The sequence below is a fragment of the Rhipicephalus microplus genome, chromosome 1, assembly GCF_043290135.1.
Source record: "Rhipicephalus microplus isolate Deutch F79 chromosome 1, USDA_Rmic, whole genome shotgun sequence".
Taxonomy (NCBI): Eukaryota; Metazoa; Arthropoda; class Arachnida; order Ixodida; family Ixodidae; genus Rhipicephalus; species Rhipicephalus microplus.
In genome coordinates, this window is record NC_134700.1 from 285,544,865 (window position 1) to 285,561,944 (window position 17,080).

The following is a 17,080-nucleotide window of genomic DNA, read 5'->3' on the forward strand; positions in this document are numbered from 1 at the left end:
ACAGTAACGTGAATCGGTCTGGTCGGTCCGCTTTTTGAGGCGGGTAACTTGAAGTGCACTAACCCGACGCGGAACACTAAAACGTGATTTTATTTCAGAATAGGCCCTTCTTTGGCACATAAGTAACAATATAAGGTTTATAGACCCCTATTTCAACAATAAACGTCGACTTAATAGTTGCCTTTAGTGTGCCTTTAAGTGCATAACGACAGTAGAATATTACCACATCTTTAAAAACAGGCTAGGAAAATGGAAATTCACATTTAATTAAGCATCATTACAAATAAAATGGTTCCAATTTCATGTCAACAACAGATGTTTTCGTTAGCTTCTGATAACAAGGAGAAGCATAGCTATTATAGTTCAGCGAACTTTCACTTAGTAAAGTTTTTCTTAAGGTTCCTTAAAGTTCGTTCAAGTCAAGCTTCACTGTATGTAAAGTACATGTCTTTGCAGAAATGATGTTACCAGGAAGTGTGACAAAAAGTTTACCATACTTGTATCAAGTGTGTTTGCTATTAGTATTCCTATGTAGTGTCAGCATGAAAGGAGAATGAGTCACCAGTAATGAAAGTGGCTCATTTTGGAAATTGTATAGTGTCATGCTAATGAAAGATTGACTGTAGCTGTGCAGTGAATAGGTATTGAAAGGTGAAAGGAATGCATGATAAGATATGATGTTTAAGTCATTGATGGCTTGATCAACACCTCCTTTATTTCTTTCAATGCCAGTGCAAACGCGCGCTTCTCAACGGGAGCCGTCTGTCGGCCATAGTTCAGAGAGTGGTCGTGATGCGACGCTACATGATGGGTAGCGCTGCTTGCGCGACACGTGCTTCCGAGCGCTTACCTCCATTGATGCGATAGACGTGTTCCCCACTCCAATATCATACATCTGTCAGATTTGTGCCTTCGTGCTGCCTCTTTTTGGCTCGAAGCAATGCCGCCGTCGCATCAAAGAGCAGCGCATGCAGAAGCGTTGCACTGACGCTTTTCCATTGGTTGTTTGCATAGCGCCACGAATGGCGACGCAATATCTTAAAACATTGTATCTTTCACAGACCAAGCCAGCTTGGCTGCCAATATTCCGAACAAGAGGAATGCAAGACGCCGCCCCACAAATCTGAAAACAAAAAATTATTTCATATGATCTGTCATGAGGCACTGCGGGAGGAACTCTCTCCCCCCATGGCTGCAAAGCACATGCGAAGGCTAGGCGATGAGAAAGAGCAGGAAAGGGCTAGAGGAGAGGGTGGTAAGCAGCTCGATTGAGTGCATCTTGGTGGCATTGATAAAATAGAGGAGGTGTTGGCCTGATGTGGATCACTTTTTCATCTATTCTTACTCATGTTTGAAGCAGTAGTACGCGAGTGGTAAACACCATGCACTTTCCTAGACACCTATTTAAGTAAACGCTTAAATACCCCCTGCTGAAATAAATGTCTATTTTGCAAGGTGGTTCTGGAGCTGGAAGCGAATTCATGGTACCTGAGGTATGGTACATCCAGGGCGGGACAGAGAAGAAGACATAACACAAACACAGCGCTAACTTTCAACAATGCAGTTTATTCTGAGAATGAACAATACATATACCCTAACGCGACGCATAGCAATCCACGTGCTCAAACCAGAAATCATGTGTCTAAAACAAATAATTTGACACTCAAATATTCTATTTATTTTGCTGATAATTATTTATTTATTTATTTTATTTAAGACATACTGCAGTCCGAACACCAAGCAGGTGGGCAGGGATTAATTACATAGAAAGCATCAATCCGCATGGTAAATTGGTACACAATTCAGAAAACAGTCCAACAAGTGTGACAAAAAAAAATAGTTGTACACAAAGAAACATAGCGGCACAGTGAATGTTTAAAATATTGCAGAAAGTACACGCTTTTCAAAATCTGACACATCACGCGCCGAAAACACATCAACAGGCAATCTATTCCACTGCTCGATTGTGCGGGGAAAGAAGGATACAGATGGTTTACTGATACACGTGCCCCTAAACTTCATCAAGTTTAGTAAACATTCTTCGCCTACATCAATCTGACTAATTTATTGTGTTTTACTTCTTTTCTTCAGACGCTGCATCCAAAATGGGATGAAGAGTTTGTGATCAAGGTAAAGATTCGTGACATCCAGGCTGTGAAAATGTTTCTGATGGCCGTTTAACACCAGCCTCTGTGCAACTTCTTCCAGGTTGATCCTCAGGAGCACAAGATAGTCATGGAAGTGTTTGATGAAAACAGACTGGTAAGCTTACCTCGGTCGTTGCTGTGCACGCAGGACATGTAGTGCGGTAGTCAGGTATGCAGTAGGCACAGGGACTCGGTCGCACGTCCTTTTTCGCTCTTTCTGTCTGTCTCTGTACTGATGGCTGAGGCCATTTCAAGTGCACCATGTGCATTTTGGATCCTTCACAGTCTTTATGGCAAGGAATGCGATCGCACAGTGTGCCTGCTGCTGTCACAGTGTCTGGTGCGCGCTCAATGCCACAGACTCGCGATGACTTCCTGGGTCTGGTGGAGTTGCCCCTGGCTGCCATACCCGTGGAACGACCTGGGCGGCACATTCCTCACAAGTACTACCTGCTCCGGCCACGCAGGTGAGCCAGGCCTGCCTTCCAACGGGAGCCTTCTGACATTCTCTCTCTTACTGCCATTTAATATTGAGCGCGCTGGTTGTTTACTCTTGCAAACACGTTGGAAATTTATGCCCTGCACTACTAAAAAAAAAAGTTTCATCTCAGTGGTGGCATGAAGCTCTTGAGGGACAAATGACCCGTGATGGCTCACTAGCTTCAACATTTTACTCTAGAATGCGAGGTTACCAGTATTCTGACATATTTAGTCTCTTAAGTTTGAGTGAAGATTTACACCTTGCTCCACCCTTGCATATTATTTATTCTTCCGATTTTCATTAGACAAAGCCTAAAGAAGCCATTAAAGTACATTTTTCAAACAGGAGTTTCATTCACTGAAAGATGAACAGGGGTGCAGAATTGACGTTAAACAAATCATATTAGAGGCAGTTGTTCCTTTCGAGCAAAAATTTAATTTAATATTTTTCCATTTACTCAGTCTTCTGTAATGTTATTCCTTGCCGAACAGGCAACTCTGCTTTCTTTGGAACAACTATTTCATATATCAAAGCTGCAGTTTAGAACGTAAAGTCACGTTACGTTGCATAATTCTGCAAGAGCGTGCCTTCATAGGCAAAGTACTGCGTTCTAGTTGTGAGTGCAGGTAGTGTGCTGTTATCGCTGACCACAGGATTGTGCTTAGTTGCAGGTCGCCTGAGATCCGAGAGGCTCTTGTGATAATCGGGTGCATTTTTATAACATGAGAGTATTAGACTTTATGTTGCATCAGATTATATTGTGGATATAATCATGGATTATGTCATTGATATAACCGATAAAAATCTACTAAACTTTTTAGAGCCTGATATTTGATTATTATACAGAAGTGGAACACGACGGGGACATCACTTACTTCGGAATAAGTGGATGTTTAACTACCTTGTAATTGCAGTTACATAATGATTAAAAATGGACAAATCAACGTATAATACTATTTTTTCCTTTCTTCCCACAGAATATCCAATGCCTTAGGATAATGTTGTGTAAATTTGACTGGTTTACAGACACTCCATCATAATTTGAACCTATAGAGGATAATAATGTAAAGATATGTATACTATAGCAAGTTTACGTAAGGTTGGCACCTAAAGTGAAGCCTAGCCAACTTCGTGTAACCTCTGTGATCACTGACTCGCAATGCTTCTTTTTAATTTTTATTTGTATGTCCCGTTTTCTCTTTATGTTCTGTTCATGGTCACACGCACTTTGTTACTTTAGATTGGCAGTATTGGATTCTTCACTTGCCTCCACAGACTTCATCATAGAGAATTAGTTGTGAGAAACAAATTGTGACACGAAGCCTTTGCTTGTGAATATAAAGACTCATAACATAACTTTATGAATGTAACAAAGAGTGTAAGATACGCTCAGGCATAAGATTTGCTGTATGTACTATCTCTGATGGTGTGATCAAGATTTATGTGTCTGAGTGCAAGTCCACCTAACTTTATTCAGTGAAACGACAAAACTGCTTGACCTCTGGATTAGCTGTGTAGCCACGCTTATTTTTCTTTGCTGGTTCTTTGTGAAAGTGTACCTCCCGACTTCAAAATTTGTAGAATATACTGCTGTTGTAATTATAAAAATGCTCAATATCATTTTATTACTCAAGATATCAACTTATTATTAAGATCACTGACCTTGTCCTTTAGAGGTACTGTAAACAAGCTCCCTCATCTTTAGTCACTGCTAGCCCCGTCGTGGTGGTCTAGTGGCTAAGGTACTCGGCTGCTGGCCCGCAGGTTGCGGGATCGAATCCCGGCGGCGGCGTCATTCATGCATTTACAATGGAGGTGCAAATTCTGTAGGCCCTCGTGCTCAGATTTGGGTGCCTGTTGCAGAACCCCAGGTGGGCGAAATTTCCAGAGGTTTCCACTATTGCATCTCTCATAATCATATTGTGGTTTTGGGACGTTGAACCTCACATATCTATCTATGAGTAGTCACTGCTAGGGGGATCTGTGGCAAAAAAAATTATATATATATATATATATATATATTGAAGTTTATTCCTAATACAAACTTGCTATAGTGCCTCAAAGGTTAACGTATGTAAAAAAGAAAAGTGGTGCTATACTGGCAGTATTTTTCATGACATCAGTTCGTGATTGAACTGCTCACCTTCAAAATTGTTAGTTACTGTGGCAGTTTAAAATTTCTAAAAGCGTGTCTAGACAAAGCTGGTGCTAGGAAAAGCATAGGCTCAAACCTCATTATAACAAAGTTGCATCTTACACGAAAATAGGTTTGTTATACTCAAAATTTCGTTATAAAGATTTATTCGTATTATTGCAAGACTATTTTTCAATTACATTGCTATAACCAATGTTTCATTGTATCTATGTTCGTTATATCGAGGTTTGAGTGTACATTGCAATACTCAAGGACATAGTTACTATAACACAAGCATGTAATTGTACTAGCACATTCCAAATGTAAGCACTGCCTCTATGCGGGTGTTTATTATTGTAATATAACAAGATTATTGCTGACATGAGACAGGGACTGGTCAGATATTATGTGATCCATTGGCCTTGGTATTTTCCTTAATGAGTGGGCGGTTCATGTCCATGCCCTGCTGCTAGTTAAATGGGCTAGTTAAATGCTAGTTATATGGGAATGCTTATCGCACATCACCTTTCTCTTGTGAAAATTGTCCACACTAGGCAACCAATACATGATGCAGCCCTCATTTGAGAAACAAAACTGTGTTGCTGTTGTAATCTAGCCAGGTTTATAATTCCCTTGTTACCAGCAGAGCACTTGCTGTAACATTTGCTGTGACAAGAATGAGCAGAATTATTTATGGCATGCTTGGCTTCAATCCATGAAATTATATTTTAACACTTATTGAGCAGTCCACTGACACACTAAGAAATGAAATGGACAACATGACTTGATATGTTTGAAGAAAATTCATGTGTTGAGGATCTGTTCATCTATTTGTCATTAACACTCTATACAAATAGTCTCAACATTCTTTTAATTAAAGAGTGTATATACACTGGATGCTTTGTTTCGACAACACTGTGAGATAGGCTGCCTTTTTTTCAGCAGCGCCAAGTCCCGGGTCAAGGGCCACCTGCAGGTCTACCATGCTTACCTGCCAGATGGGGAGCAGCAAGCAGCTGAGAATGCAAATCAGAGCTCAACAGACGAGGTAAGAGCTACTGAAATTGCACCACAGTGTAGAAACTATGAGAAGTGCTTGTCATTATAGAATGCCAAGCCTGTGGTGAGCAAGACATGATTTCACTAGAACAGTGCGACAAAAAAGAAGCTGCCTCTTTAAGACTAATTTTTCCTCATGGCACTGTCAGCGCATGACGCATAATCATTAATGTGAATGTACACTTGATACACAATACATGAAGCTTGGTGGGCAGGTAATATGCAGTAGTGGCACTGTGAAAAAGGCCATCACAATCTCCTGGCAGGGCTGTCTAAGGCATTCTCTGACAATAGAAACACCTAAGAAACCTCTTTTTAGGAGCGAAGCTCCTTATGGCGTGGCTTGGGCGTCCCTCGTATGTAACCACCAGTGGCACATACCCGAAATAGGTATAACACTTGACCTCCAAGGTGGTGCCAGTGAGAGATTTCTTTTGTGCGTTGTTTAACAATAAAAAATAGTGCTCAATGTACATGCCAATGGCTGCTAATGGGGAATGAGAGACATGAGCATTCGGCTTTTAGTCAACGCGCACGCTGCGATTCCCATTAGCAGCCATTGGCATGTACATTGAGCACTATCGGACAAGAAAGGGATGCTACATTATACTCGCTGGGTGTAACCTCCTTAGCTTTAGAAAGGTTTAGCGAGCGTTGAGCCGCAGTGCCATGAATACAATGAACTTGTATATACCATGAATGAACTCAAGGTGGTTAAAAATGAGAAGTAGATACGAAGCGCAAGCCGTAAGAAAGTAAAAGCCGAATTCTCCTGTCTCTCATTTCTCATTAGCAGCCATTGGCATGTAAATTGAGCCCTATCTGACAGGGAAAGGTTGCTACGTTATACTCGCTGGGCGTAACCTCCTTGGTTTTCGAAAGGTTTAGCGAGCGTTTGGTCGCAGTGCCATGAATACAGTGAACTAGAATATACCATGAACTCGAGGTGGTTAAAGGTGGGAAGTGGACCCAAAGCGCAGGCCGTAAGAAAGTGTGCGTGTGCCACCTCTCGTTTAGTCCTTGGAATGTCCGCTGGATGGCGGTGCTTCTATATGGGGAATATATGATAAAAAGATGCGAGATGGTGGGACTTGGAGTGTTGAATAGATGAACGAACGGACACACAAACAGATGCATGGATGGACGCATGAACGGACGCAGGGGCGGATGCACGAAAGAACGCAGGGACGGGCGCACAAACAGACGCATGGAAGGTCACACAGACGGACGCATGGACGGACGAATGCTTCGCCCCACTCTCCATCATTCACTCCGTGGATATGCTGCCATTTTTTTTGTCTTCTGCACCAATAGTGTCATATATTACCCCATCTAGGTTTTTCGTTACACAGGAAAATATTCAGGCTCTGTTAAAGTGTATCCTAAGGAGGTCTTCTACTTACGGCGCAAAGTCAAAATGCAAAACATTTTTTTAGTTTTGTTACACTCCACCGCATTTATCTTTCAGGGCTGGGAGGTGGTGGATGCGGAAGACGGCGGGCCGCCATCATCTCAAGGGGCTGGCAGCACAAGCAGTCCGGAGTTCTCGGGCAGCGAAGCCCCTCCGTCACCACTGCCACCTGGCTGGGAGGAGCGGGAAGACGCCTGCGGACGTATCTACTATGTCAACCACGTGGCCCGCACGACACAATGGGAGCGTCCCATAAGGGGGTGTGTATCCAAGGGCTTTACTTAACTTTACTTGAAAACTGGGCTGTCGTAGTTGGGGTGACGCTCTTACTAGCCTGCAGTACTCTGAGGGGCAGCCTGCTTAGAGACTTCTCAGCACTTCAGCAGGACCACAGGCATCGAGTACAGTTCTAGCTTTGCCTCGCACCTTCAGGCTGCTTTCAGTGCCTGCAAATGACAGTTTATATTTAGTGGAAATTTTGTTTTATCAAATGCAAAAATTTACTGTCAGTGTTGGCAAAAGTGGCATAACATGAGTGATGCAAAAATCATTGCATCATGAGTGCACCATGTGACGTCCTCATAAAGTCGCACATCACCAAAATTTGCGACATCACACAATGTCACTTAGTCAAAAGTGAGCCAATGAAAGCGGGTAAAAATCAGGCGATGCACAGAAAGCTCTCAGGCAAAAAAAGGGGGCTCAATGCACTGACTTGGAAGATGACGACTTTTGTCTTTGAGACATCTTAGGCGATCGTATGAGGTATCCTGTGAGCGTTTTATTTTATTTCTCTATATGCACTGCAAAAAGAGTGCTTTGCAAAAAATAACACATTTTGCAAGCAGAAACACTTGACTGAACAAACAAGAAGCAGGAACCCCAATTCCTTCTTGTTTATTTTTGCGAGACACAACTGCTGCTGCTATCCATCAGATTTAAGCAGGGATACTTACTAGTGCATTGTTTCATGGCTGGTCCTTGCATTGCATGTGCTGCAGTGATGGCTCAGAGGAAGGTGCAGCAGCTCATCAGCGGAACCTAGACCTGGCGCAGGAGTTCCAGCGGAGGGTCCACATCAGCGTTGACGAGACGGCCAATCACTCCACTACCCCTAATCACATAGAGGAGCCGCAGGTTGGTTTTTCTGCCCATTAGAAACCTAGACGTTGCTGCATGTGAAATTAAATTTTTCCAGTTTCTGCTTTCTCCGTAATGCTGTATTCCGGAGTCTGTCATGAGCACTTATGAAAAGCCGACAAGAGCCAAACGGTATGTTTGTTAACGCACTACCAACCAAACGTTAGGATGAAAGCAAAAGGTGGTGATGATGTAAGACTGTACCTTGTGAAATTTGTGAACCCCATAGCTGGCGTTCGCTCTATGGTGTTATGAGCGGTAGCTGTTTTTTCTGCAACTTACAATAATGTTTCGTGCTATTCCTTCAGCCATACCTTAAAAAAGTTTAATTCAGGCTCACGGTCAGTGAAAAACAGTGCAGGTGAACTTTTTATTTATTGGTTACTCTTATCTATAGCGCTGGTTTCATCTTATGCCCGGTAGGCATTATTGCTTACCCTCTGTGGAATATAAGCTGATGGTGCGAGAACTACTAAACTGTAGAACATTCCATTGTGCTTAAAGTGAAAGCTGATAGTGCAGGCACTCATCTTCTTTGTGAATGACATGCAGGGTGTGGGTTTTTCAGGTGCTTTATGTAGGTTCATTAACAAAGCACAGCTTAGATTATTTCTTCTTATTGTACCATGTCGCACAGAAACTGCTTGGCTCATTCTTATTAAAAACCAGCAGCTGGTCTGCTGGTTTGTATTTTGGTTGTGTCAAACAAAGAAGTGACCCGTCAAAAATTATCTCCCTTGGTTTATTCTAGTGTTTTATTTCATGATCTGAGCTAATTATTTATGTTCTATTAAAAGTGCAATGCAACTTGATCAAATGCGGACACTGCCATGCAATAATCTGAACAAGCTTCAACGATAGCATGGTTGCTAATGCTGTCATTGGGTATGTTTTGATGCAGGCGGTGCCATCTGTGCAAAGGGGCAGTGTTGTAGAGGCTACCGCACAGCAGAATGGAACTCTGCCTCCTGGTGCCAATTCACAGCGACGATTTACCTTGGTATATCAACTTCATGGTCTCGTGTCGTAGTTCCCTAGTACAATGTGGATTGTAATATCATAATTTTAGCACATAAGGCCTTTATTGTGTTTAAAATTCTACCACTTCTTCTTAATCTAATAGATATTTTAGTGTAAATTTAAAACTTTGAAAGTGCTCTGCTTTCAAAAGGTCCTGCAACACTTTTTCAAGTAACGGTAAAATGACCTCATTATAGGAGTTTTTTTTCTTACGAATTGACTGCCGCAACAAATTTTGGAATTAGTCAAGTACGAGTGTAGTTCTAGTTACTTGTCGCACACTCCGAGTGCTTCCTCTTCTTTCTTCCCAGCAAGCACTCTGATAGCTATAAGCCAATGGCCATGTCTTTCAGGTATGTGATGCAGTTGAGTTGGGGCACATAGCATCATTTCTTGAGTATAAAGCAAGGGATTTGTTGCTGACGGAAATTTGTTGTAAATTCCCTGCCATATGCTGTAGTAAAATGTTTGGCCCACTTGTTCTCAGTATCCTTGACTGCTTATGGGCAGCCTCTCCTAACCGCATTTAAAAAGTTGCGGGTTCCCTTTAAATGACTGTGGATCCTGGGACAGTTCTCGGTTTTGCGACCGAGTCCAAATGTCAGTCTGCTGCTAAAGATGAAGTGCACATCTGTGGTCTTAACTTGCAGCCCATGGAGGCCAGTGTGAGGCCCCAGCTGACATCAGCGCCTCAGCCGAGTCCCGAGGGTTTGCCAGCTGGCTGGTCCCTGCAGGTGGCTCCCAATGGGCGGCTCTTTTTCATTGACCACAACACCAAGACCACCACCTGGGTGAGTTGGGACAAATTAGGGCAGTATACTGTTGAGATGTTTCTAGCGTTTGAAAGCAAAAAGAAAACGATGTCAAAGACCAGAAATGCTTATGGGAAAGAAAGAACAGTGGTCTTTGAATTGTCTTACAGAATTAAGTGCAGTTGGCTCTGAAGGCCCCCATTGTCTTACTAGGAGCAAAGAGTGGGCTGACATGGTTCTCTCACTGGGCCTTTAGAGTTTATATAGCAGTACATAACTCCATCTGTTAAAGTGGGGATTTATCTGGGAAGTGTTGTCTAATGATGGCAAGACCTTTACAGGCTATCATTTCGGACAATAGTCTGGCTAGGAGCCACAGCGCATTCTTACCTTATTTGTTACTCACTGACATGTGCCAACATTGGAAATTTAAAAAACTAAGTTTAGATTAAATTTATTGTCACATGTGTGGTCAAACTGAATGTGTGTTCCGTACAAATGTTGCCCCCTTCCTTTATTTTATGGAGCAAAATTTTCTTTAAAATTGTGTTTGCATGAAACATTAGAACAAGGTATGGAAAATGGTGGCAGATTCAGGGTAAGTTTATCTTATGTCCTGAAGTGCTTTCAGCCTTCTCATTGTTCTCTGTTTGCTAATTGCCTTGTGTATGCCTCACTTGAACGGATGCCCTCTTTATGTGTAAGTTTTAGCTAGCAAATATCATTTCTCTATCTCATGTCATGCTTTACCGACTCGGTGCGAGAGTTGAGATGGGAGTTAGTACTGCTACGACAGAAACCAGCCGGCAGTGGAAACAAGGTCTTTCTTTCTCTTGCTTGCTTTTTTTTTTTGTTCTCAGGTGGATCCTAGGACAGGAAAACCAAGCGACTTGCCCCGGCATGGCAGTCTTCCTGGAAGCCAGCAAAACACCATGGATGACTTGGGACCACTTCCTGTAAGTGTTCGAATGTTTATGTGCGAATTTTGATGAAGTACCATTTGCTGTTGAGACATTTTAGAAAAAATGTGTGTCGACCTGAGAAAGCAGGCCAATTTTATGACACAAACATAAATTAAATAAATGTGTGTGACTTTCTTTGTTGTTATGGTTTTATACAGTAAAACATCGGTGGCACGAATCTGATGGGGTCGCCAAAAATATTCGTATCATCTGAAAATTGTACCATCAGAAGGTATGGAAAATCAGTATGCAAGAACTGTTGCACCGATATTATGTCTTCACAAGGTCTTTCTTCAAACTAGTAGTTTCAAAATCATTGGTGGCTCTGTGGTAGAATATCTGACTGCCAGGCAGACATCTTGGTTTCGATTCCTGCTGGTATCGTGATCTCTATTCCTTGCATTCGTTGGGTCAATGCTGCCAATTTTGGTTTCCCTCATTACTCTCGCGTATTACCTATGTCTTTTCATGCCATTTCTAGGTAGATATATACCTGTGTATGTCCATCACCTGTGGCACATCCCGTAGCCCATGGTATACGAGTATGTGATACTATACGTGTTTTGTGGGAGGTTTGACGACATACGCTATAGGATTTAAATGTTGCTCATGTCATGACCAGACAGTCATATTTGTCAAGCTTCCCTTCTTCTCCCATACCAATTTTGGTCTACACCTTGTTGAGAAGGCAATCACGGGAGCACCCAGACGTAGGCAGCCAAATAGATAGATATGTTGGTAGAAACACTCAAACTGTCTTAGATCCACTAAGAAATGCTTTGAATTTAACAGACCCGCCCCTTCTTTTTTTCGCTGAAAACTGCGAATTGCTGGGTGAACATGTCAAGGTCTTTTTAATTGAAGTCAACAATACACTAAAAATGCAGTCATGCATGAACATTGCCTGTTAGTACTGTTTTAGTAGGCTTGTGCGAATAAAGAATTTTGGGTTCAGAGTGAATTAGAAGTGAATAGTGATTTTCATCGAGTAATTTTGAATCGAATTTAAATGGTATGTATGACATATAAAAAAAAGGGGGAATATTTATCATGGCCGAACTAACCTGCACAATATTTATTTTGAATTGAAATAGGGGCTGTATGCAAATGCCATTTTTTTTTTTCATTCAAAGGAAGTCGAAACAACCTTGAGTAGTAGCTTTGGTAGGATGTGTGATAAGCTGCAAGATAATGTTTTAAAATTTATTATACTTAGAGCATATGAGCCATCATAACAAGCTTAATAAAATGAAGAATGGATTTGAGGGTAACATATTTCCTTAAAGAGGCTCTGCAACACTTCTTCAAGTAGGCATGGAGCCAGTAAACATGATCGGTGCCTCACAAATTTACTGCCTCAAGGTTTTTTAAATCAGTTCAGTAGGAGCCGAGTTCCAAAAATTGGTTGTACGCTGCAATTTCATTCTCTCTTTTCCTCTCGGCGAAATAGCTGGAAGCTAAGCAGGGAGTAATGGCATGGCGAAAGAAAATACGTCACACGGCACCTCGTGACCTTGAGCACCTCTTTTTTTTTCTTTGAATACGCGGTTTTTCAGTGCGATCACGCATGTACTCGTGGACAAGTCGCGGCCTCCCGTGGTGGACCCAGTTACGATGAGCACGCCATGCTCAAATCAACCAATGGCTGTGGCCAGAGCTGTATATTCCTTCTTGGATGTGACAAGTGATTTTTGAGCTTGTAGTGTCATTTTCCGAGGGAAGAAAGCAATTTTTAGGTTTGAAAATTTATTGTGAATTACAGGCCACGTACTGCGCTATAATATTCGCCTCGCGTGTTCTGGGTAGCCTCGACTACCGATCGGCAGCGTTTTCTGACCATGCTCAGTAACTGTTGCAGGGCGCCCTTAAATTTGAAGGAGGCTTCGCGGCAAAGCGAATTTTTCCTGAACGGTTGTTTTCACGGCTTAGCACACCTACATTTTAGTGAAACCACCTCTACAGGTGGTTAAATGCAGACTAATATTTACCTATTTGTTCATTGCGAATACTTCAAAAATATTCGATAATTCAAATTTGAATCGAAGAGAACTTGTAAATGCCACCATAACAGTGTTGATAAAATACAAAAAAAATATCCTCGCCATAAAAACTTGCACACTGCTAAGCTTATCTCACAGTTCACTCCTTTCTCTTTAAAAGGTGCTACATGAAATTCGAGAACATTTTGGATAGCATTACGAATGCTTATATTAACACAGATTCTTTTGTCTGTGTTGCTTTGTCAACTTTAGCTCTTCACCTAAAATGGGCCCCAATATAAACAATTTAGAATGATAATTGAATTTAGCTAATTCTATTTGTCATGAATTATGATTTCTTATGCAACATCCACCCGCTCAAACAGTCTAAACCTACTGGCGTCTTTGCACCTATTTAGTTGGGCAATTTTCAGTGGGATCTTCTAATCAGTTAATCACGGATTTCTATGTTAAAAGAAAAGTTCCAAAGTTCATCTTGTCTCCTGCCATTTCAATACGCAGGATGGCTGGGAAGAGCGCGTTCATACAGATGGCCGAATTTTCTTCATTGACCACAGTAAGTGCCGTTAACTTTTGCCCCTGTCTTTTTGGTGTATTCATTCCCTAAAACCACTCATTTTTGCGGTTCAACTTATCAAGTTGTAAATTTTAACTCATTCTGATGCTAATCGAATGAAATAGCAAACACTAGTAAAAAGTTCGAAAGTTCGAAAACTTGCACCTTCCCCTCTCCCCCTTTTTTTCTATTCATCTATTTGGTTTAGGGTCTATTCTGTGATTTGGGAGATCATCCCAGGAGTCACTTTGATCCTGTACTGAAAATACTTTCATAGGCTCTAGATAGTGATCAAAGCTCAGTGCTTTGTCTTGACAATTACTAAAATGACAGTCTTCCTTCTGTTTACTTGTGTAGCTGCAAGAATAACGCAATGGGAGGATCCTCGCTTCAACAATCCCAATGTTGCTGGTCCCGTAAGTACTCTATGAAACTACGCAGTTCTTCAACATAACTCGGCTAGTGAACTTCCCCTAAATAAAAACCCTGAATGCAGCTGTAGATGAATGGGCGAGCAAATGAAGTAGCCTTGTTCTTTAATTTTTTTTCGACTTCTTTTTGGTCTCTCTTTCACACTTATCTGTCCAATGCTTTAGTGGGAAAGCAAGGTTGGCAAGAGCTGTAGTTGCTGCAGGTAGTCACATCGCATGTAATTTAATGTAAAACATGTTTTGTTGAACAGATTATGCAAAGGGATTATCAACTGGGATGAGCAAATTACATTTGTGTCACTCTTAACACCGAGAACTTTTGGCTAGACAGAAAGAAAATTATTAGAAAGAAAGCCTTCAATTTTTGCTTTAGTGCTTCGTGATGTCATGGGATTTAGGAAATTTCCGCCATGGAAAAGTTTCTTGTTTGATCACAAAGAAAGGGTTATGTTGCATTGCAAAGAAAACAACTCGTGCATTCAAGTGATTTTTGATGACCTTCTTAACAAGCATAGCCCTGTGATTCAGTTGTTATTCAGTTGTTATTCAGTTGTTAGATGCCCCTTGTCTGCGTTAGTGCAGCTTTATTCGTCCTTAACTTTGCAGCGTAGCTTTCACCTACTGTGATAAAAGACTTTCAAGCTCATATATTTCACGCTTTCTTATCCGTTGTATTTTGAATGAAACATTTAACGAATAACACGTTACTCTTTGCTTCTTCTGATGTCCAAATGTGTACCATTGAAAAAGACATCATGGTGCTAAACCTAAGCTGTCTTATTTGTTTATTTCTCTGACATTGTTTTTTTTTGCATTTTATGGTAGGCTTGGAAATTTGATGGTATATGTGTGGGTAGTTTTATTTTAAACTACATCTATACAAGCTCATGTGATGGCGTAGTTTGACAGTCACTGCAAGAGTTGGATTAATGTAGTTCATGCTTTGTTTTTTTTCCAAACAGGCTGTCCCATATTCAAGGGATTATAAGAGGAAGTATGAGTACCTTAAATCCAAGCTTCCAAAACCGCCTGTGAGTAAACATAGCATGATTGCTGCTTTTTAAAAATTTTTTTTTTTGCATGCTGAGACAGCCAACGGGGCATACCTGGTTTGAAACAACTGCAGTTTGAAACAGGCTGCACTTATGTATCAAAGTAATTAAACTGTCCTCATTCATCGCATGTCCTTTTGCAGTTGCGTAAGCATGAAAGCTAAGCTAGCACCTACTCCCAGCTTTATTTAGTAATCTGGTAACTGCCCTTTCTTTACCCATCAATTTGGAGTGTTAATTACCATGTTGTTATTAATTACTTTGCTATGAATCTTAGCTCTTGTGTTTGTATCCTTGCCATTGGTGTTTTGTCAGGGGAAGTGGGCTATGATATCATTCGCTAAACTAGTAATTGCATTCATTGCAGGGAAACATTCCGAACAAATTTGAACTGAAAGTATCGCGGGCCCGGATACTGGAAGACTCTTATCGTATCCTAAGCAATGTGACATGCGTGGATCGCCTGAGATCCAAGCTTTGGGTCGAGTTCGACGGTGAGGAAGTTCTGGACTATGGCGGCGCATCGCGGGAGTTCTTCTACCTGTTGTCTCGGGAGATGTTCAACCCGTACTATGGTCTCTTCGAGTATTCGGCAGCGTGAGTGTTTTTGATTGCGGGGCCATTGAAAGAAGCGGTCTTGTTAAAAAGTTTGATTATTGGACTGTTTGAAAGTTTGCACCATATACATGCAACCCGTGTATAGAGTTAACGAAGAAAAAAAAACAACATACAGGTGACCCTTGTCATCATCTTTAGCCTCTGTGAAGGTGCCATCTATATCCGTAAATCGTTAAAAAAAGAATGTGTACTGTAAAGTTGGCTTCATGCACCTTGAATTTTGAATGTATTGGACAATGCCCATCATTATAGCAATAATCAACGAAGGTGGGTCACTATAGTACCATATGAAAAAAAATTTACAAATGAACACTAGTACTTCATATGATGACAAATCGCAGAAAATTGTTATGAGATGTAGACAAGAGGAAGTAATTTTTGTAGGAATGCTCGCCAGTGCTTAGTTGGTGGTATACCCATATTTAATATGCACAATCTCTTGCTCTATTACTCACTGAGGTACAATCGACCGGGCAAGTTTGTCATGAATTAGTGGTGCAATATTTTCGATTTCTTGTGTTGCTTTGTGCCTTAAATATTAAAGGGTCTCTCTGCTCTGGTTTATTGTAAATTGTTGAGCTTACTGCGAAACTTTGGAAGTGTTGTATTGTTTAAACTTTATTTAAATGTTGAATTTGCACGTTGCCAAGTTGTAAGCTTCCCTTGCTTAACATCTCCCCCTTGCCCGAGTCTGAAGCATCTGAGTCGGCTTTAAACGTAGCTGTTATTGCTTCTCAACCATGGTAATCGTTGCTTTCCAGGGACAACTACACACTCCAGATCAACCCTTGCTCGGGAATGTGTAATGAAGACCATCTTTCTTACTTCAAATTCATTGGAAGAGTGGCTGGTATGGCTGTTTATCATGGGAAACTACTTGATGGTAAGTCTCATAATGCAAGGTTGAGGATGAGCAAATGTGGATGGTAGTGTTTCTCAAGGAGAAATTTCTTGTATTTTTCAGCATTCTTCATTCGACCGTTCTACAAAATGATGCTCGGCAAGCCAATTACAATCAAGGACATGGAGTCCGTGGTAAGTGCTTTCTCCTGCACCTTGCTGTACAAACTTGTGTGGGGTCTCATGCCTGTGGAAGACACAACGAATCCTAGGTGTCTGCTGTTTGCTCGACCATAGTGTCTCACGAAGCATAAATTGCACTGTATTCACTTGCTAGAATCTATTTACAGTTGAAGCTCAATATTAATAGGCTGTCCCCTCTTGTCACTGTCCCCTCTTGTCTTTTGTTGTGTCTTCGTGCTATTACGCTAAAGATCTATGCTATCTTGGAATGTATCCACACACAAGGTCAAGAGC

General features: G+C 41.4%; 1 protein-coding gene across 4 annotated transcripts in view; it reads left to right on the forward strand.

Moving 5' to 3' along the window:
• The window catches only part of Nedd4 (E3 ubiquitin-protein ligase Nedd4), a 34,074-nt gene that overhangs the window by 12,086 nt on the left and 4,908 nt on the right, over positions 1-17,080 (forward strand). The window contains exons 4-18 of one of the 4 annotated variants that reach the window (XM_037436251.2): positions 2,092-2,130; positions 2,209-2,262; positions 2,433-2,614; positions 5,705-5,810; positions 7,290-7,492; positions 8,234-8,369; positions 9,274-9,372; positions 10,043-10,183; positions 11,005-11,100; positions 13,608-13,662; positions 14,020-14,078; positions 15,056-15,124; positions 15,513-15,742; positions 16,525-16,646; positions 16,728-16,798. In XM_037436251.2, the coding sequence (XP_037292148.2) occupies positions 2,092-2,130; positions 2,209-2,262; positions 2,433-2,614; positions 5,705-5,810; positions 7,290-7,492; positions 8,234-8,369; positions 9,274-9,372; positions 10,043-10,183; positions 11,005-11,100; positions 13,608-13,662; positions 14,020-14,078; positions 15,056-15,124; positions 15,513-15,742; positions 16,525-16,646; positions 16,728-16,798 (1,662 nt within the window). The remainder of the gene's footprint in view (positions 1-2,091; positions 2,131-2,208; positions 2,263-2,432; positions 2,615-5,704; positions 5,811-7,289; positions 7,493-8,233; positions 8,370-9,273; positions 9,373-10,042; positions 10,184-11,004; positions 11,101-13,607; positions 13,663-14,019; positions 14,079-15,055; positions 15,125-15,512; positions 15,743-16,524; positions 16,647-16,727; positions 16,799-17,080) is intronic. The other 3 variants (XM_075896405.1, XM_037436253.2, XM_075896415.1) reach the window with 3 other exon arrangements.